Below are 22,326 nucleotides of genomic sequence, written 5' to 3'. Positions count from 1 at the left end.
ATTCAAGGAACAGGGACTCTACCAAGTCTTGTCTTTATTAGTAAGCCCTTATCTACAATGTTTTGGGGGAAATGAGATCTAAATTGAACATACTATCAACCTAAAAAGGATTGAATGTCTTTCTTCTAAGACTCAACTAGTGCTAGTGACCCATCCTACCCTTTTCAAGATCACAGCTTAGTCCACAGATCTTGGACAGCTAACTCAATCTTGGTGAAAATTATGACAATCTTTTTCTCTGAGTTTGGCTCTTTGCCATAGTAACTCTGTTCACTGCCCATGACTGTATTGCATCACAGAATTTGAGTTTTCTTTTTTTATGGATTGAATTGATAGAGTTTTCTTTCTTCCTATGATCCTAGAGACCCAAGAAAGACTTCCTTCTGCAGGATTTATGTCAGGTCCAAAAATGAAATTCCCTGTGTTCTTAACTATAATTTACCATTTTGTGAGCTTTTTTAAAAAAAGGGGGGGAGAGCATACCTGAAATGTTTATCATACAGAAGCCAAGTTAAACTTGGCTTAGAAATAAAAAACAATTACTAAATAAAAACATATACTTCTACTACTGGAAATTGAGTGATTTGAAATGCTTTTCCAAGATAAATAAAATAATCTCACTCTTCCTTTTCATTATGTTCTAGTAGTCTTATTGGTGACTACTAAGCCTCCCATGAGTCAGTGGTATAGCATTGCATTCTCATATTGGCATGAGTGGATAACCACAGCAGCCATTTATTTAAACATAAGGTTCTGGGTGGGATGGGGGAGAGAGAGAGAGAGAGAGAGAGAGAGAGTGAGTGAGTTATACAACAGTAGCCATCCCAGGGCTTGCATTCATCAGCCGTGGAACTGCCTGCAAACCTCAGATGCTGACTCACTCTGAGTGGAGTGTTCAGTGGGTGTTGAATGAACCAGAAGGCCAGAAGCCCAGACTGAAACCTATGGAAGTAATTATGACTTGTGAAAATTGAAGCAAGTCATTTCGTTTCTTTTCAGGATTGAAACCTAACCAGAGTTGGTATGTGTACAGAGAGGTGGGAGGTATTCCACACGCCTAGTAGCTTTGTTCCAAATGGCTTCCTTCTGACTAGTCATTCAGGTGTAACCATGGGCCTTTCTAAGCCTGCCCCAGCTCCCAAAGAATGACACGGAGACTATATTTATTTACAAGCTTTTGGCCTTATAGCTATGCAGTGTTTCCCATTAGCTCACGTAGCTCACTTATCCCTTTTATGCTAATCTAAGTTTTGTTGCACGACTAGCTACCTCTCCTTACTTCCTGGATTGCTTTTTCCTCTGGGTTTGGCAAGCTGAATGTATTGACTCTTATCCAGAGTCCACTCTCCCTTTCCAGAAGTCCCACATTACTAGTCTGCTTTTTGTTATAGGCCATAGACTTTCTACTTTAACCAGTCAGGATGTGATGGGGAACACTAGTTACAAAATGATAAAGCGTGAGATGAGTAACGATACCAAAATGTAGCCTGCCATTAGATCTCTGAGGGTTCAGAAATCAGCATTTGAATAATACAGGGATAATCTTTACACAGTGCACAAAAGCATCCTCCAATGTTCACATGCTAACTATGAAAGCAGTACTACTGTGTCAAAACCATGAGCAAACTGTGCAGGGCACAGAGATTAAAACTATAAAATCCCAAGGGACTGACCGGAGGCTTCGTATCATTTCAACTTGCTGGCAACAACATAGCTAGATGAGGTCTTCGGTGGCCTTCCACATCCTCACTGAGATACTAGTACAGGTCCCATTTGATTTCGGGGCTTGGTGAAGTCTTATGTCCCTATGTTCAGGATCTGTGGCCTCTATTGGATTATATCTTCATTACTCTTTTTTTTTTCTTTTCCAGAAAGAATGGTGCTCTGAGGGGTCATCCTTTAACCAAGTTCCAAAATAGACCTTATGGGTTCTGAGGGAACACGATGATGTCTCCATAAAACCCATCCCTTCAGGGCAGAAGAGGAGGAAGAGAGACAGTGAAGAGCAAGAGGAGAGGACGACTCTAAGGCATCAAGGCCTTCTAGACACAACAGGGCTGGCACTCATAAGAGCATAGACTGCAGCAGTATGCAGAGGACTTGCGCAGGTCTGTGCTAGGTTCAGTGCCGAGCTGAAAGGAAAAGCAGACCCAAGCTCCCATCCCTAGGCCAGATGCTGTCTCCATTGATAGCCACTTACGAATTAATTTTCTTCAAGAATTACTTTCTGAGGAAGCAATCTACTCTTAAAGGTCGGCTGCATTCTAAGCAGTAGATGGCCAACAGGAAGCCAACTCAACAGCATCTCTGGAGGTTCTTAATCTCTAGGGCATTTTTCTTTCTTTATCTTGCAGGTCCTTTGCATATATATTACTGCTTCCAGTTCTGTGGGGTTTTTTTAAAGGTATTCCTGTGTGTATGAACATGTGTGTCTCTGCATCTCTGTGTATTTCTTTTTTTAATATTTTTTATTACGAATTTTCCTCAATTACATTTCCAATGCTATCCCAAAAGTCCCCCATACCCACTTCCCTACCCACCCATTCCCGTTCTTTTGGCCCTGGCGTTCCCCTGTACTGGGGCATATAAAGTTTGCAAGTCCAATGGGCCTCTCTTTCCAGTGATTGCCAACTAGGCCATCTTTCGATACATATGCAGCTAGAGACAAGAGCTCCGGGGTACTGGTTAGTACATCATGTTGTTCCAACTATAGGGTTGCAGATCCCTTTAGCTCCTTGGGTACTTTCTCTAGCTTCTCCATTGGGAGCCCTGTGATCCATCCAATAGCTCTGTGTATTTCTTGAGTTTTATCTTTGGCTCTCTTTCTTGTTTGATTGTTTTGTCCTACTCTGACTTACCTTTATCTTATTGTATTTATTATTATTATTATTAATTCCTTATATGCCAGTTAGTTTTCTAATGATTACCAGAAAGGGTGTAGAACTGGATATGAGGAGAAATGGGGTGAACTGGGAGGTTCTTCTGGTAGGGAGAGTGAAAAATCATAATCAGAATATAATTGATTTAAAAAAAAACTACTTTCAATAAAAGGAGAAAAAAGACCATGAGTCCAAGGGCAGGATAACTGGACTCCATAGTAAGACCTCCTTTTCAAAACAAACAAATGAACCTATGCTTTATTTTTGGGCAACAAGGAGATGAAGGGACATGATATCACATGGCTATCGTTCCAGAATCTCTGGAGGGAGAGGCGAAAGGTTCAGTATTTCAACTTATAGCTATGTAGTGGGCACAGAGTCACCCTGGGCTACAGGAGAACCAGTCTTTAAAAAGATATATGAAGTTTATACTGGAATACTGACCATTTGGAAGAAGGAAAACTTTATAAGTGTGATTCTTTTAGACAATGCAGCAATTCAAGCATCTAGCCAGCTAGAATACCTCATCACGCCCCAAATCACCATCAGCCTCTACATTCTTAATCACTGTTGAAAGTTGTTTGCTTCTTCTTATTTGCTACAACTTTAAAATAATGTGTTAATGTTATGTTTAATAGCAATTTGCTGGTCATTTGACTCCTGCTGAGTACTGTACTGGCTCGGCAGATCCAAAAGAAGTGCAGGAGGAGGGGTTTGCCCTCAAGTAAAAGCCAACACTGCAGCACGCAGAAAGCTGCAGCATCACGGGGCCTTGTGAGACACAGCAGAGATCAAGTGCATAGACACTGAGCAAGGAGACGAATCCGAGAACATCAAAGTGAAAAGATTGCTGCCACATTGCTAACAGAAAGGGTATAGACCTTTCTGTGTTTTTCCTAATCCACCCTAGCAAAATAAAATAATAGATTACATGTATTGATTTCGGGCTACTATACGGAACAGGCACCGTGTCGAATTCCTTAAATATCTTATTTAGTGTTCACAAAAACCCCAGAGGGTCAGCACTTTTAAAATTCCATTTTCTAGATAAAAGGGATTAAGAGATTGACTTGGGCTCTTGCTGCTAGAAAAAAGGCAGAACACAGTCCTAGGCAGTGTTACCCAGAGAACCTCCAGCCCACACAGTACACTGTTCCCTGAGCATCTGGGCTGCCGCCTGTTTGGTCCAGATGGAAACTCATCTTGGATAAACTAAACACAACACTCTCTATCCTGCTATGAGAACTCTTTTCAGTGTGTGAGCCAACTGTCTTTATTTAAAAACTTCATCAAAGCCCTCCAGGCTCTTTCAATTCAGCAACAAGCCTGACCTTGGTACCTTCATCTTTTTTTTTTTTTTTTTTGGTTTTTGAGACAGGATTTCTCTGTATAGCCCTGGCTGTCCTGGAACTCACTTTGTAGACCAGGCTGGCCTGGAACTCAGAAATCTGCCTGCCTCTGCCCTCCGAGTGCTGGGATTAAAGGCGTGTGTCACCACGCCCGGCCCTTCATCATTCTTAACATACAATCTTCACACATAATAAATGTTCATGTAGTTCTTGTGACATGTACACACACACACACACACAACTTAGGACAATCCAAAGCACACATACTAGACTCCAACTATGGCATAGAAATAATTTGAATTTTCTAGTGAATGCATGAAGTTCAGGACACAGTTCCTGCCCCCCAGTTTATAGTTCAGGGCAGAGAGATGAAACACAAATCCACGAAAGGTAAATAAACAGGTCGGGAGTTATCCTACACACAAAAGTAAATCCAAGCTCACCTCGGGATACTGTGCATGACTTGTAAAGTTGCCATAGAGAAAAGAGATTCTGTAGTTTGGATTGCTTGGGTTTAGTTCTGGTTTTGGTTGTTTTGAGAGTGGCTGTCTCTGTGCAGCCCTGGCTGCCCTGGAACTCACTCTGTAGACCAGGCTGTCCTCAAACACAGAGATCTGCCTCTGCTTCCTTAGTGCTGGGATTAAAGACAAGCAATACTACCTTGTGACGACTCGATAGGGTGGTTTTTTTTTCCTGTTTATACGTATTTATTTAACATGCATCCTGAATCATGTATTTAAATGTAAATATGCTATTAAAAACAGTAAAAATTTTTTAGATTCTTATTTGCCATAAAAAAGAATGTTGATTGAATTTTACCAAATAACTTCTGATGTAGTCAAGATGATTACACTCTTATTCTTTTTTATTGATTATGTTATTTGTTTACATTTCAAATGTTGTTCCCCCTTCCTGATCTCCCCTTAGAAAACCCCCAATCCCATCCACCCTCCTCTTTGCCTCTAAAGAGGATGTTCCCCCACCCACCCATTCACTCCTGCCTCATTTCTCTAGCATATCCCTTTGCTGGGACAACAAGCCTCCAGAGGACCAAACACCTCCCCTCCTGTTGATGCCAGATAAGGCAGTCCTCTGCTACATGTGTAGGGGGATCCACAGACCCATCCAGGTATAGTCTTTGGTTGGTGGTTTAGTCCCTAAGAGCTCTGAATGGTCAGGTTAGTTGATATTGCTGTTCTTTCTATATTGTAGTAATCCCCTTCAGCTCCTTCAGTCCTTCCCCTAACTCTTCCATTGGGGTTCCCGGTCTCAGTCCAATAGTTTGCTATAGGTATCTGCATCTGTCTTAGCCAGGTGCTGGGAGTGTCTCTCAGAAGACAGCCATACTAGGCTCCTGTCTGCAAACACATCTTGGCATCAGCAATAGTGTCGGGGTTTGGTGTCTGCAGATAGGATGGATCCCAAGGTGGGGCGGTCTTTGGATGTCCTTTCCTTCAGTCTCTGCTCCATGTTTTGTCCCTGCTTTTCCTTTAGACAGGAACAATTCTGGGTTAAAATTTTTGAGATGGGTGGGTGGCCCCATCCATTAACTGAGGGCCATGCCTATCTACTGGAGGTGATCTCTTCAGGTTATATCTCCCCTCTGTTGGGTATTTTGGCTAATGTCATCCCCATTGGGTCCTGGGAGTCTCTTGCATCCCTGGTGTCTGGGACTTTCTAGTCCACCCACCCTCAGTTCCTTACCCCTACTGCTACATATTTTTCTTTTCTTTCTCCTGGCCCTCTGGACTTCTCTCCTGTCTCTTCCCATACCTGATCCTGCTCCACCTTTTCCCTCCCACTCCCCTCTCTGTGAAATGGGCCACTGAGAGGGCTCAGAGAGCAAAAGGGCCTGTTGTCAAGACTGAGGGCCTGACCCATGAAAGAGTGAGCCCAGTCCTGCAGGTCTATCTCTGACTTCTACTTGCAAGCTTTGTCACAGATGTGTGTGTTATTTTATGTACTTTGCCATTACCACTGGGCTAGGGCATGCCATGTAGAGGTCAGGGGGACAACCTATGAGTTCTGGTTTATCCTTCACCATAGGTTACAGACGTCAAAATCGAGAATTCAAAAATCAAGGTCGAATGAAATGATCGGATTCAAAAGTCGGCAGGCTTTCGAGGCAAGAGCTTTTAACCACTGAGCCATCTCCCTGAATGGCAAACTAGTTTCGAACTCAGATCAATCTTGTACATGAATGTATATCTAAGAAGCCACTCACTACAATCATGTTGGGGTTTTATTGTTGTTTGCTTGCTTGTTTATTTGTTTATTTGTATGTCTGTATGTTTGTTTGCTTACCTATTTGTTTAGAATACTGTCTCATGTAACCCTGGCTAACCTTGAATTTAATACATCACTAAAGAGTAGCTTGAATTTCTCCTGATCCGCCTCCCTCCAACTGGGCACTGGAGTTACAATTGCACCCCTGCACCAAATGTATGCAGTTCTGGAGATTGAGCCTGCAGTTTGTGCATGCTAGACAAGCACTCTACCAATTGAGCTATAGCATCCCTAGCCCTCATACTCTTGATTTTTAGCATTATTAGAGGAACTATTTTTAATTAGCCTGTGGGTATTAACATTGTTAGGAGACACTTTCCTGAGTTCAGCCATCTCAGGAACAAATTCCACCTGGCTGGCAGGATCAAAACTGAGTTCACATTCCCAGGCCCCCGAACTCCACTTCTCTCCTGCTTCCTCAGATGTCTCGGGTTTGTCTGTTAATCAATAAAGGGTGTAAAGAGGGAAGACGCTGTTATTCCGTTATCTAAACTAAGGCACACAAGTCGTAAACCGTCCTGCCTGTCTTGACTTAATTGACTACTGCTGGTTGCCCACTCCTTTGTTCCTTTATCATTCTAGATTCCAGGTCAAAGTCCAGGAGTGGGCATGACTGCAAAAGCTGATTCAAGGACCCTGAAACCAGGTGACCTGGATAAGGCCAAGTCACCAACGTTAACTTCTTTGTTTAACCCCTAGTGTCAAAATACACAACCCACTCTGATCCCCCTTGCTGTGTTCCCATCCTATTAAAAAAATGTACAATCTCCATTCTGGGACGTGGTTCTGACTCCCTGAGCACTCAGAAAATAAAGCTTTCGTTTTTAAGCTTCTGTCTCTAAAGTGAGTTTTCTCGACTTCCACCCGGAACCCAACGATGCTAAGATGCAAGCTATAGTAATAGAAACCCAAACATGCATCATGGATTCAGTGAAAAGCAGGATCAGAGCATGCGGGAGTTTGTCGGCAGGTAGATTAGCTGTACATTTCCAGGCTTAACAAATGATCAGACTCTAACTCCTGGATGATTTTGCACACCATGTGATAATTCACAATTAAATAGCCAATACTTAATTTAAACTGTTAATAGCCAAGTACTGGATAACAATGAATGGTGTCTTTAAAAAAAATCCCCAAGCTTAATAAGCATATAAAATTGGCTTATATTGCAAAAGTGGTGTATAAGAGAATTTTGACATTTAATAAATGGGATTTTCAGTTTTAGAATTCTGGGAATTGAATCTACCTTTGGAAAATGAAGGCATTCCATCTCTACTGCTGGAATTGGAAATAAGTTGTCACTAAGTCAAGGGCCTTCATTTCTGAAGATGGTCATGAAATCCAGCAACAAAATAGCATGACTATTCTTTGAGGGAGACTAGACGTCATGGGCCATCTTGGCTCTGGAGTCTGAGACTCCCTCAGAGCTGTACGCTTCTCTGCCCAGGCAGTTCCTCTACTTTCTGTCTTTCAGGGGTATTTATTCCTCCCAGAGTTAATAGTGGAGCAGAACCAGAGCCTTCTGTTCATAGGCCCAGGGTTTCCCACACCATTTCAGCCTGTCAAACTTCAGAGCATCAAATCCACACTAGAGTAGACACAACCTCCCAACATTGCCCAAGGAGGGCCCACCGTCCTCACAGGACATAAGTAATGCAAACAGAAATTAAAGGAAGGAGAGATGGAGAGTGGGAGCAAAGAGAAGATGAATTGTTCATGAACCTTAACCCTGATAATAGATCACTGGCCCCACTGAGTTCTGGGAAGGACTTTAGACTCTTAGAAAAAGAGTCACCATGAGTTTATGTAGCAGCTTGCTTTCTTCCAGAGTTCATGGACAGAAAGAACCGAAAAATTATCTATGCTGGAGTTGCTATGAAATCAGACCATGAACTCTAACATCCATTCTCTGTCCCCAAAACCCATGGTGTGTGACCACTCAAACACAAAGGATTTGGCAAATCCGTGGAGATATTGAAGGGATTAAAGTTATCGAATGTTTGTTTGACCTTCAGCATAAGCAGAGGAGAAATTTTTGAGAGTCTTCACACATGTCTTCCTCTCCCCCTTTTGTCCCCCAGACTCCATGTAGGCTGTTCTGGCAGCGTGATGGACCTTCCAAGCTCCCACCCAACTTGCTCCCTTGTTGAATAGGGTCAGATAGTTTCACAGAACAGGGGAAGTACCACCCAAGAGGCCCAGCTGGTTGCTGACTTCTGGATCTCCTTCTTTCTTAAAGCACTATCAAGTGTGTTAAAAAAGAAATCCCATCACATTGGAACATCAAAATGAGGTCTTATAGGATCAACATCACTGACTACAGTGAAGTTAAAAAGAGAAATTTACGGGAAGATGCAAGGAAGGAAAAAAATGAGGTCGCCAGGAACAGACTGGTTTCTGTCTCTCACACTTTCAAATATTCTATCTTGCATGGGAAAATGCTGGGTTACTAAATTTACTGGAATACAAAGGAGGCTCTCCAATGTACACTCCGCAGCACACTGCAGGCATTAATTAAACGTTTATCAAATGCCTGCGGTCGGTCAGGTACCAAACTATTTCTCAGGTATTATTTTCTTGTATAATTCAATCTCTGTCGATAGTTTTGTAAAAAGCTATCATTCTTACATAAAGCAACAAGACATAGAGATTTTTATGAAACAAAGACCTGGAAATTTCAGATTACAATAAACTGTGTTCTTAGAAAGCAGGTACATATAATTTTTTTGTATTTATGCAAAAAAAGAAAAGAAAAGGTAATCAAATCTGAATTATTAACCCTGTATCTAAAAACAAAAATTCAAATGTATAATTTTACTGGTAATTTTTAGGAAACCCCACTAGAGTTACCACATGTTAATGAGAGCAGAGCTTTCTTCAGGTTCTTCATCTCCTTAATAAAAGAATTAAAGAACAAATTTAAATGGCAGCTTGAGGACAATTTTTATTACAGTTTAGTAAGCTGCGGGGACAAGCCGTAAATCTTGGAAGCTGCTCACAGGGGTAAAAGAGATAAGAGAAAAAGCCACGCCACCGTTTAAGATAAACTGACACAGGGGTCAGCGACATGGCAGACAAGCAACCATATGTGGGAAAACTTTAGAGAAAGAAGCCCAAAGTGTGGGGGGAAAAGAGCGAGAAAGGAGAAATGGGGATGTCTTGCTGTTCTCTGTAATTCGGAAATGTAGACAGAGCTGCCTGGCTGCATCTGTGTGAGGGATTATTCTAGGACCTGGAATTCTGGAGAGGAAAAGTACGTTATCTCATCCAAGGGATAATTATTCCTCCTTGCTAGGAGTGGTCCCTGAGCCAGATTATTAACCCAGTCTTACTGGAATGTTACATTTCCACTCAAGCCAGAGATTCCATTCTCTTGACCCAAAAGCAATAAAATTGTTTTCCCCTAATAGGCCTTTATTGCTGCTATAACATTAGACTTCTCTAAACATAATTCACACTAACTAGGCTGTACTTGGGTTTTCTCCAAACTCCAAAGCCACGAAATACTACTCAAGCTTATAATGACTGCCAACCAGCCTGTGCTGTTGGGCATATGAGATACTCAATACCTATTTTCTATCATTGAAATAACGGGGGAAAAACACATAGCAGATGAGAGATCAAAATGTCATTCATAGGATGGATGTGCCCTACATGTGTGGCAGCCATAATCTTTCCACTACCCTATCTCAAAATTGAATTCCCACACTTCTGCCATGTGCCACACCTTCCTGGAGGCACAGAATTCATCCTATTCCTGGAGGAAAATGTGCACAGGCTGGCAGGAGGATTCCAGGGCAGGGAGAGTACAAAAGATAAGTGGTATAGAGGCCCAGCTCCCAGTCCCAAACTCCATAACAAAGGGAGGATGAGCCTCCTCGGAGAAGATAGAGATTACTGCTGTTGATTCTTGTCATGCCTTTTGAAAACACAGAATCTAGAAAGGTGATATCACCATGCCATTATCTCATTCTGAAACACCCTCTCCCTTCCCTTTCCCCTCCCTTTCCCCCTCCCCCTTCTCCCCCCTCTCCCCTCCCCCTCCTTTTTCTCTCTCTCTCCCTTCTAGTCTCTGCATTTCATCTCAGGCACTTCACTACCCCATCATCTTATTCCCAGCAATCAGTAGGATATAAGAAATGAAAAAACATAGTCCTACTGTGGGTAAAACTAAGATTTTAAAAAGGAAACGTCTCCCAACCACTCATATTATGCATGTAAAATAAGCAAACATGTGGATATAAATAATGTGCAGAGAGACAAAGGAACAACTCAACAGTGAGTCAGGATTAACTATATTAATAGCCAATGGTTCTATTGACATCTCAGAAGGAAGACAAGCCATGGCTGGCTGACTCACTAGCCCACGGAGGTGACTCAGCATTTGGAGAGGTTACTTGTGAAGGTTGGAAGGAGCAGACCCCAAGAATGATGAGGGAAGGTAACAGATGCTGTGTCTGATAATAACAGTGAGGCTGAAAGAGCACAGAAGAAAAGGCAAAGTTAAAAACAACTTAGCACCGGGCGGTGGTGGCACTCGGTTTTATGTCCATGACAGAGAGACGCCGTGAGACTACAGGTCAACATTGTTTTGGCCAAGCGGGAAGCCAGTAAGCCCCAATCATCCTCCTGTCTTGTCTCCTGTTCTCTGCCACCCTGCTCAGCGCTAAACATTGTGGGTGGCCATGTCATGCTTTTTGAGCATATGCTGAACTCAGGTCTTCATGCTTGAATCGCAAGTACTCTGACCTACTGAGCCTTCTCCCCAGCCCCTACCCCCAGCAGCATGCTTTTATTAAAAATTGCTATAAAAATGGATGTAGTGGTTTGAATAAGTTTGCCCCACCCACACCCCTATAGACTCATGGATTTGACTGCTTGGTCCATAGAAAGTGGCACTATCAGGAGGTGTGGTCTTCTTGGAAGAGGCGTGGCCTTGTTACAGGAAGTTCATCATTGTGGAGGTGGGCTTTGGTCTTAAATGCTTAAGTTACCTGCTCTTTCCCCACCCCTCGGTGTGAAACAAATCTGGTCTCTTCCTGTAAGCGAGCCCCCATAAAATGCTAGTCTTTGTAAGAGTTTCCTTGGCTATGATGTCTCTTCACAACAATGGAAGTCCTAACTAGGCAAATCATAAACTCCAATGACAGCTTATTCATTCTAGGATATAACATGACCATCAGTTTCAGCAAGATTGCAGTGATTTCACTACATATCATGAAAGAGACACCTGGAAAGTTCACTAGAATGAATTATGTTTAAGTGGTATAACAGTTACAGTGTAGAAAGAACCATGACTGACAATGCCCAAATTATTAAAATATATGCTTAATAGAACAGCCTTGTTGATCTACATTTCTGTCATTTGATACCAAAAATACTTCAAAAACCATCGGTAAACAATTCAAATTTCCAGAAAGAAATGGACCCCCCTAAAAAAAAAAAGAAAAATCTCAATCTTATAATTAGGCATCTATAAATCCTTTTTTTTTTTTTTTTTGTATTCTAGTTGGCTTTTGACATACTAGAAACATCTGCAGTGGCAGTATACATTTTCAAGGAGGGAGATCATAATAAATATTTAAAACAGTGAATAAATACTTTTCTTGGATCTCAGTGGTAAAACTCCTAGGTTGGAAATTAAGGGAGATGGGGAGAGAAATAAGCTTCATTTTATTATTGCCATTGGGTGCTACTTATTTTGTATGTAATCAGAGTAAGGAGAAAGAATACCGCTTGGAAGTTAAATAGCTCTTTGTAATCTAAACCCATACAGGAGCAAGAATGCAGGTAGCTTTAAACAAAGGAAGGAAATGATTCGAATATCAAGCTATTGAAGAAAAACACTACAGAAACAGAACGTGAGGCCAGCTTGGGGTTCTTAAGTAAGAGGCAAGGTGTGAATTTATAAGTTAGATGTATTAGACGTTTTAAAGTTAATTATGAGCCCCATCAGTATCTGCCTGTGCTTTAGTGCTGCTCATGGTAGGGATGAAATAGAGTGGAAAATAATATGCCCAGGACAAAGTATGACGAGAAGAATAAAAATGAGGGTCTAGGGATAAACACTTGTTTACTTCACAGAGACACTGGTGCCAATTCCCCTGGAAATAAAATGCCACAATAATAGCTATTTTTCAGAGTGGGAACTATCAAGAAAAAAAGCCCACCACAATTCACATAATGATCTTTCAAATTCTAGAATATAAAAGAAGCTAGCCTGGGTTTTGTAGTCTGACACACTATCAAATATGATACAGAAAAACCCATCAGTTTCTCTAAGAGATTAGGAAAAGATATCATATTAACATGCTCATATAATGAGGTCCGCACTATTTATAATTAAGAACTGGAAAGAAGGCAGGTAGCTTTAAGCAAAGAAGGGAAATTGTTCTAACGTCTGAGGATCAAAGAAAGCTTCAGAAACAGAACATGGTGCTAGTTCTACTGCATGATTTCTGGATCTGCTTACAGTCTCCTGTGTGATTACTACTTGTTCTGTGGCTCTCTTCCTTTTTTTATGCAGTGCAATCAAGAAATGAGTCAGAAAGGTGACACTGTGCTGTATTCATCAAATAATGTTTCAAAAAAGAAAAAAAGCCTGCTAAATGATTAAAAGCAGGGGAAACCAAGTGTTTGGCTCGATGGGTGCACTGTGCTTCCTCACTGGCCCCACTGTGGGCAGGGTGAGTGATTAAGCAAAGCACAGCTCTCTCGCTTTCTCGCCCCCTTTCCAGCCATTTATTTTTATGACTACATCAATCCTGCACATCAGGACCTAGAGAGCGAGCACTGCAAGAGGAGTGTCAATCATCAGATAACTCGAGCAGAGGTGTAAAGGTAATATTTGAAAAGGGAAACCAAGAGATGAAGTTGAGCATTACAGAAACCAGGCAACCTCATATAATATATCGACAGGGAAAACCAACCATAACAGAAGAATGGGAGAAAGGCGGCAGGGGAGAGAGAGAGATGACATAAAATACTCACAGGCCCCGGAGTTCTGGAGCTGAAGGGTGAGCCACCGGTGTGTTTAGATAAGGTAGGGAGGGCTCCTTTTAAATTGTGGAGTTCATAATACAAGATGGCATATAAAGAGACAAGTGCTTGAGTTCCTAAACGGAGGACAAATTCCCCTGGCAACCCTACAGGGGCAGGGAGAATCCACTGGTGGCCTTTGTTACTCTGGAGGCCTTAATATGCTGCACAGGGAAAGTATACTACATAGCTTAGACACCTCCAGAGTCTGTGTCATTAACCTCAGAGCTGTTACCATCATTACTGGCTCTCCCTTTTACCTATGCCATATCTGTTTCCAGACACATAATTACCATCTCTCCCTCGTCTCCATTCACCCCTTCTGCCATTTAACTGCTTCTGGCCTTTGGGGAAGCAATTAATGAATCCCTGTGCTGAAATCGTTAAATGACATTGGAGGGATTGCGAAAAGTTATTCCTTCTATAGGGCCAGCAGTGTGTGTCCTACAGTCCATAGAAACTGGCCGAGGAGAAACTCAATGGATTCCTTGATAATCATCCACAGGTATATTCATTCATTCATTAATTCACTAATTCATTTGTTCACTGATTCATTGGATAAGGACTTTTAAGTACTATATAAACAGCTTTGCATCACTGTGACTAAATACCCGGAATATACAACTTCAGGGAGAAAAGACTTATCTGGACTCATGGTTTCAGAGATTTCAACACAAAAGGTCAGCTGGATCCATTGATTTGAACCTGTGATCAAGCAGAATAGCATGGCAATGTATGCTGGAAGTGGCTGCTCACCTCGTGCATTAAAAGAGCTGAAAGACAAACAAATGAAGAGACCTCAAATCGGATTATGCCTCCAGTCAGCCCCTGCCTTCCACAGTTTCTACCACCACCTAATAATCCATTTGATTATGCATCTATTGATGGAGCCTATAGAGATGGCTCAGCAGCTGGGACCACCGGCTGTCCTTACATAGGTTCCAGATTGGGTTCCCAGCAACCACAAGGTGTCTCACAACCTTCTGTAACTCCGGTTGCAGCAGAACCAATATCCTCTCCTGGCCTCCCATGGCTCTCATATGCACATGGTACACATGGACTCTGAAAGCATGTGCACACGAAAATGAATAATTTAAGATAACAGCATAAAATCAGTTATTCATGGTTTAATCCATTGATTAGGTCAGAGTCTCTCATAATCCTATCGTGTTCCATAATTCTGTCACATAGCAATGAAGCCTTTAACATATGAGTCTTTTTGTAGGGGATGGGACTTCATATTCAAATCACTACAAGCGGAAACCATATCTTGTTGTTTGTGAGAAGAAAGCATGGTTGAGTTGACTATGTCTATTAGGGAGTTCACTGATTAATTGTTGATGGAGCTGCCCAGCAATGACAATCTAATATGTGAATCAGTGACAGGTAGATACTCAGCCAGTTAGGAGCACTAGGAAGACAATGAGAGGAGCTGACTGGGAAGGAAAGGAAAACATTTTGGAGGAATGGATGACTCATGAAGGATGAGCACCAGTTTGCCAGGGCAATAAATAGTAGAGCAATCCAGAAACAGCCCACACAATTTTAGTAGCAGTGAGAAAGTAAAGTAGCATTATCATGTGTGTGTGTGTGTGTGTGTGTGTGTGTGTGTGTCCCTACATACACCTGTAGTTGAGACTGTACTAGCAACACAGTATTTGCCAAGCAAGTGTGCCGCCACGGAGCAACTCCCATTCTCAAGTATCACATAAAGGGCAGTTACTCTTCTAACTCTTTGCTAAATGTGTTTGCCATACTGTTTCAGCCTCTGGATTCATACAGTTTCACTGGTACCGTCAGTGACATTTATTTCCCCGAGTGTCACTGTGCCCAGGTTGTTTTACCTGTGTTGCTGGGTCCCAGCAGTTCCCTCGATGGACTGTGCATCAATCTGCTGCTTTACAAACATTACATCTCTGCCTGCCCCTCCTTCCCTAATTTTAGTGAGTGTGGTATATCTGATTTTTTTCCCCAGTCTCTATATTTTTCAAAGCTAAAATGGAAAAAAAGAAGTGGAAGATGATTTCACCTTCAGACTATTCATCAATACTTGGTTTGAGTAAACATCAGCTTTAAGCTCCTTGATTAATATTCAGATTCTCTAGGGTTAGCTACTCTGATCATTTGAAAGAAATTCCTGGTGGAAGGAGTGAGCTCTTGTAAATCTGGCCACATAATTTCATAGGCAAAATAAAAGACCCAATAAATTTTTCTATTTGTAACCACTATGACCATGATTACGATAGGTGTATCATAAACTCTCCCAGTCATGTACAGTTGCTAATAAAAGCCTTTAACTATCCTAGTCCTTCTCACATGTGCACACAGGAAAAGGAAGGTTAGGTAGGGTGAATATATTTTATACAGACAGTCTTGACTCTGTCGTAATAAAGTTATAACCATTATACCCAAATACATCGGTGTCTGGGAATAAATATTATTTATTATTAGAAACTCCTCTCTAGAGGTTATCTCATTCCATCTGCCTGAGTGAGCAGTGCTGCGTGTAAGGAAACAGGCTGCTGGTTTGTCTGCCTGCTGAGGTCCTTCTTAGACAAAAGCATTCCATCCACTTGCCATGTGGGATGAGGGCACCCACTCTCTATCTTGATCATACTGATTGAGAGAAACAAAGACAAAACTGAGCGAATTACCTCAGCCAAAGCTGCAAACTCTTGACCATTTTCTTCTTCCATTTGGAGTAAGGAAAGTGAAATGTCAAAGAGGGAAGGGGAAAAGGTCACCCTTCCACTGAGCACTTGAATGTCCAAATCTATAATACAAAGACAGTTATCATCACCAGTACACACTTAGGAGGAAGGCAGTCATGTGTCTATGAGCATGGTGAGCGATGGGACAGTTTTGAATTCCAACTGTTCTGGCTCCAAATTAGATTCCTGGGGAAACCACACCATTCCTGGGAAAACCGGCCTCTTCCTGTGTAGTCTTCCTCAGAAGGCCTCCCCCTAACCTCAAGCTGCTTCGTTCTGAGCTGCCCGTGTATCCCTGGCATGAACTCTAAGAAAGGAAGTCATCTGGTTTCCCGTTTCCCAAGGACTTGTCCCACGTCACCAAATCAGCATCGGCAGGACTTCCCGGGATGTCCATTCAGTGCCTAACGAGTCCCAAATCTTGCTCCCTTCAGTAGCACTGGTATGTGTCAACATCAGATAGACATGTTTGGATGAAACCCGCTAAGTTAAATATCTCAAAAAGTAATCAGAATCCACGATTCTTTTTTTATTGTTGTTAAAAATTGGATACCTTCCCAAGATTCTACCATTTATGTAGCTCACTTTAACATAGGAGTTAGAACTAATCCAGCTTCTAAAATCTTTCCAAATTTCTACTTCAAACATCTTTACTAAATAAAGTATCTAGGTGAAGCTTCTGGATTCTCATATTGCTAAGTACTTTTTAGTGTAATTGAAGAAGAGATGTCTATTTTCTCCTGAATTATGATAAATGCATACATCTTTGTCATGGTGTGGCAGTAGAGATCAAATGCATAGCCTCTAGAACCAGGATACAAAGATGTGAAGCCTTTGGCTACCTATTTTTTTAGCTGTATCACCATAGGGAAGTAGCCTAACTTCTTTGAACATCACATAAATGGGTAGAATTTGTAACCACATGGTATGGTTGATCTTGTCAACCTGATAGGATCTAGAATCACCTAGAACACAAACCTTTAGGTATGTCTGGAAGTTTCTAGATTCGGATGATAAAAGTGGGAAGGACCACTTAAATGTGGGTCGGGACCATCTCTTGGGAGTACAGCTCTGTCTTGGATACAAAGCAGAAGACAAGCTATGCGCTGTGTTTATCTCTCTCTCTGCTTTCTGAGTGTAGATGCAGTGTGACCAACTAACTGCCTCATGCTTTTCAACAAGGCCATGCCTTCCTCACCATGGTGACCTGACCCTCAAACTCAGAGCCAAAAGAATCCCACTGCAAGTCTCCTTTATCTGTCTTTTGTTTCTTTTCGTTTTGTTTTGGTTTGGTTTTGGTTTTGGTTTTTGGTTTTTGGTTTTTTGTTTTTGTTTTTTTGTTTTTTTGTTTTTTGTTTTTTGTTTTTTGTTGTTGTTTTTTGTTTTTTGTTTTTTGTTTTTTGTTTTTTGTTTTTTGTTTTTGAGACAGGGTTTCTCTGTGTAGCCCTGGCTGTCCTGAACTCATTCTATAGACCAGGCTGGCCTCAAACTCAGAAATTCGCCTGCCTCTGCCTCCCAAGTGCTGGCATTAAAGGTGTGTGCCACCACTGCCTGGCTGGTATTTTTTGTGTGAGAGAAAAAATAACACATACACTGTGTCTCGGTGATGTTAAGTGAGCTGGTTTTAGCCTGGATGGAACGGTTGCTACAAGCAACGACTCTAATTTGAAAATCCCTAAAATAAGCTAGAATATCATCTATAAACCTCCTCCTCTGAATGTATACAATATCAATGAAATTAAACTTGACAATTAATGAAGGTGATATATTATAACTCTAAGATACCTAATTGAACATTTATCGTGTCAGTCTTACAGCTCTCATTTAGTATGCTGAGCCCATCGTTTGTTTGTATTTGCTCGCTGGTCTCAGATGCTTGTATTGGCCCTAGAAAATCTTCACAGGGCCTAAGCACTGGTATTGTGGGAGCTGATGGAAAGAACGGCTTTGGCCAAGGTAAACAGGACCATGCTGACCCTAGTCATTCAGGCCTCAAGCCCCATCCCAGTGTAGCCTGTTTGCTGGAGAACATTCTCTTTCCCAGCAAGAGTCTGGAGAGATAGCTAGCCATTTTAGAAAGAGCCAGGCAGCAATTCAGAGGCATAGTGATGCAAAACCCTGGGTACTGTCAGTGAGCCAAAATTTTTAAATCACTTTTGGCTAAGTTCAGAGTTTATACCAAAGCCTATGCCAAGACGGGCCATGCAATTTGGCACAAATGGGAGAAATAGTGACTTAGTAGCAGGTTGTAAATGACATTCATTTTTTTTTTTTAATTCTTAGAAAGGGTTGCTTCCAGAGAGACATATAGGTATCCAGTAGTATTCATTTTGATTTTGAAGTGTTCGGGCTTAAGTGTTCAAAGAATAAAAATTTTACCTCAATGCATCATATGGACAAAATATTATTTAGTATCCAAAGGATTTATATTTCCAAGAACACTTTTACCATCAGAGGCAACAGTTCTCAAAGTGTGGCAGTTGGTGAAACTTGAGAGCAGAAATGATCTAGGCCAGTGGCCATTGTGACATCACAATCAGATGAAGACCACAGGAATGATCACATGCAGTAGACAGTTAATACACAAAGCTCTGAAGTTAGGCTGCTTGGAAGAAGTAAGCCACCTAACCTGCCTGACGCTGCCTTTGATGTTCTCCACAGGTATTCAATGATGTGACCAGGAAAGAACTCCAGTACATAGGAAGAGAAAAGCCGTAACCTCACAAAAATCGCTTCTTCCGATGTCATGTGTCTCAGCACTTTGGGTCTTATGTCTCAGTGAAAAACATGTACAGATTTCACACCAGAAGAGTAAGAGCTGCCGCTGGCCAGGTGTGGACTGCAAACCTCCACAAGATCAGAAGATCTCTTAAAAATGTTTACCAGAAATGTAAGACCCACCACTCATATTCAACTAGCTACCCAACAAGGGCTTCTTACGGTTGCGACGGAGATACTCTCAGTTTGAATGAAGAAATGAATCTACCAGCAATGCTCCAAGACATTAAGACGGGACAAACGGAACTCCTCAACCAAATGACGAACATTGTCAGTGCAATATCAAATATTCAGGAAAAGATCAACCATTATCAGAATCAGATGGAAGCCCTGGAAGCCAGAATAAACATTAGTGAAGACAGACAGACTGCAACCACCAAAGACATGCTCTCCATGAAAGAAGATATCAACACTCTAAAGAAGAAGGTGACGGAGCTGGAAAGCCAGAATTCTTACTCCAGCATTCATTGTCTAGAGGTCTTGGAAGGACAAAGGGGTAAAGAATTTGTACAGCTCCTCCATAAACTCCTACAAACTGAAACCCCAAAGGGCACAGCCACCTCTCCAGACACTGTCATCTCTTCAGCAGAGCCAGAGAGAGTGCCCAGTTACCCAGAGCCCACTGGTGAGCTTAAGAAAAATACAATGTCACCTCAGAATATAACTCTGAAGAAAAATAATAGCCTCCGAAATGCATCAGTGGGTTGCAAAAAGGTAAGGTCAAATATTTATATTTACCCTGACTTCAGTACATGGATCAAGCTCACTTTTGTTCATGGAGGAAATTGGAGATTTTTCCTCAGTGCCACCAAGTTAGAGGAATTCATGCAGTGGCTTCTGTCTAGGTCCACCATCCTTCCTGAGGAACCACAAATCATACCCCAGAGAGACTACGCCTTCACCGGAGCCATTGGGAGGTTGGCCACAATCTGTCTCTCTCTTTTCCACTATGTTTATTGCCTTTTCGGTTCCTCAAAAGAGGAAATAACTCGACTTTAGAGTTATTTCCTGCTTGGCTTGAGGCAAAATAAATGTAGCCCGTTTGCTTCGAGTAGTCATGTGTGTCTCTTCTGTCTGTGAACTCTAGCTTGCTGTCTGTGTGTATGCCCACTGCCCACAAAGGTCCCACAATCCAACACTGAGTTGTATCGGTCATCTCGTTGAACCAACTCCCAAGCAGTTCACGAAGACTTAACCTGTGTGTGCTTTCGTAAATAATCAGAACCAAGAATGAAAGGGTCAATGCAAATGGGGATATTTGTCAGCTTCCACATCAGTTCTAGTGGCCCTGGCAGATAAATCTGTGATATGAGACACAAAAATTCGAACATCAAGAAAAAAAAATCCATTTCAAAACTATTAAACTTAAGAATGCATTGGTGCCCAAGAGGTGGTTCAGACATTAAGAACACTTGCTTTTCTTACAGAAAACCTAGGTTTGGTTCCCAACACACCTGTCAGTCTGTTGACAACTGCTTGAAACCCCAATTCCAAGAGTTCTGGTGCCCACTCTGGCCTCTGTGAGCCATCTACATGTACACGCATAAACTCAGCCACACACATACCCATCAAACAAAGTCATTTTATTTACACACACACACACGAAAGTCCAAGTTATTGCAAGGAAAATATGAATTACAACAGCAGAATATTTTTTCTTTCCTCGTCAGTTTCCTCTGTATTAGTCAATTAGATATGAGAAGAAATACAGTTCGGCATTTTTTACATTTTCTTGAAAGGAGGCAGATACAAGGTCCTGCACATTTGCTACAGAGGAAAAAGGCAAAAGCTAAAGATGTATTTGTGAAGAAAGTGAACCTCATCACTATAACACTACAAATCTTCACATGGCAGGGTAGATATCCTAGTGAGATGCCCAGGGTAAGCTTCATCTTAGACGTCATACCTTCTTGTTACTGTAATGTCATTTTTCTAAATAGCACAGAAAGCAGGGGGTTAGAAAGGTTTCCCTTACTTCTTAACCCATTGAATGAGTCCTCTTTCCTACTGCATCCATCCTATTAAACTGAAAATATTCTCCACATATGTACTAGTTTTAATTAGCCCCAGTTAGCAATTGGAGAATGAAGAACAAGCAAGCTTCGAAAAGCAATACAGTAAAACCAATTCAGTTTGGTATTTATTATATAACACCAATTTTTTTCATTTATAAATCCAATATTTTGAGCCTCTTTTACAAATTTACATATGTATGTACACAATAGCCTTTAATACATTGCTTTAAAAATACGCCCATATGCAATACACTTAATAAAGTCCAGAGTAAATCTTAAATGCGTCGGCTTAGATGGTGAATCTCTATGTAAGTTTCTACAGCAAAGGAATGTGCAAGGATCAGCTAGGTCCCTAGTTCAGCACACTGTGTACCCAGACATGAAGAAGGAAGACATGACCTAGGCAAATGGCGACATAAACAGCTTCTACAAAAGAGAAGGATCACCAGTACATGCTGAGGTATTTAGTGGTTCTGAGTGTTAGAGCACATGTCATTACCACTTCCTGAATATATATCAGACAGTCGGAGATTTTGCAAGAAACTGCTCTGTAGGAAACAAATGCCTGTGTGAGGAATCACAAGGTGTATGTTCTGAACCTAAGCTCTAACGCTCACACTTTTCCTTAATTGTAATTACGTTTGTTCTGCTTTTTGTAAAAAGGGAACTATATTACTCTGATAGATCTTTCCCCCACAGAAACAAGAGTTCGTGAAGAATAAGAGAGAAAACAAAAGATGTTCTCTATTGTTTATACACACAGCACTAACTAAGCACAATGGAAAACGTGTGTAGACAAACAACCCTTAAGGCATGACGGATGGGGGTGGGCTGCAGAGAGCAACAGAAAAACGATTCCCAGTACTGGAGAAAAAGGAGCACTCATGAGGTCTGTCACAATGTAGGGAGGAGAAGAGGACAGACAGAAGGACAAACAGACATGAGCACAGGAGTGAGGCTGAGAGGGAACATGGAAATAAAAGCCAGCAAGCATTGAGTCTATATGAAGTACAGACAAGCTAGTAAGTCCTTTCAAACCTTTCATGGGCCTCATGTTCTCTTCAGGGACTCTTTCTCACAATGCTCATTTTAACCCGTGTTTTACCTTCATGAAAACGCTGGATGGAGTGGTGCCCCCTGCACTCATAGCATTTAGGAGGCTGAGGCAGGAGGATCACAAGCTTACTCCAGAACAGCCCAGACTTTTGGATATGTATGATGGAATAGACTTTCCTATGAAAAAAAAGGAAGGAAGAAAAAGAGAGGGGAG

General features: G+C 41.6%; 1 protein-coding gene across 1 annotated transcript; it reads left to right on the top strand.

Moving 5' to 3' along the window:
- The first annotated feature begins 18,803 nt into the window (after nucleotides 1-18,803).
- On the top strand, nucleotides 18,804-20,095 carry Ccdc54 (coiled-coil domain containing 54). The gene has a single exon (XM_021185328.1). It carries the CDS (start codon nucleotides 19,051-19,053, stop codon nucleotides 20,038-20,040), a length of 990 nt encoding a protein of 329 aa, XP_021040987.1. The 5' UTR covers nucleotides 18,804-19,050; the 3' UTR covers nucleotides 20,041-20,095.
- Nucleotides 20,096-22,326: the final 2,231 nt, after the last annotated feature.

This window comes from Mus caroli, chromosome 16 (assembly GCF_900094665.2).
Source record: "Mus caroli chromosome 16, CAROLI_EIJ_v1.1, whole genome shotgun sequence".
NCBI lineage: Eukaryota > Metazoa > Chordata > Mammalia > Rodentia > Muridae > Mus > Mus caroli.
This window is presented reverse-complemented; position numbering and strand designations above follow the sequence as displayed.

Excerpts from the sequence above, each read along its gene's own strand:
- Ccdc54 (XM_021185328.1), top strand. The coding sequence starts at position 19,051 with ATGTACAGATTTCACACCAGAAGAGTAAGAGCTGCCGCTGGCCAGGTG.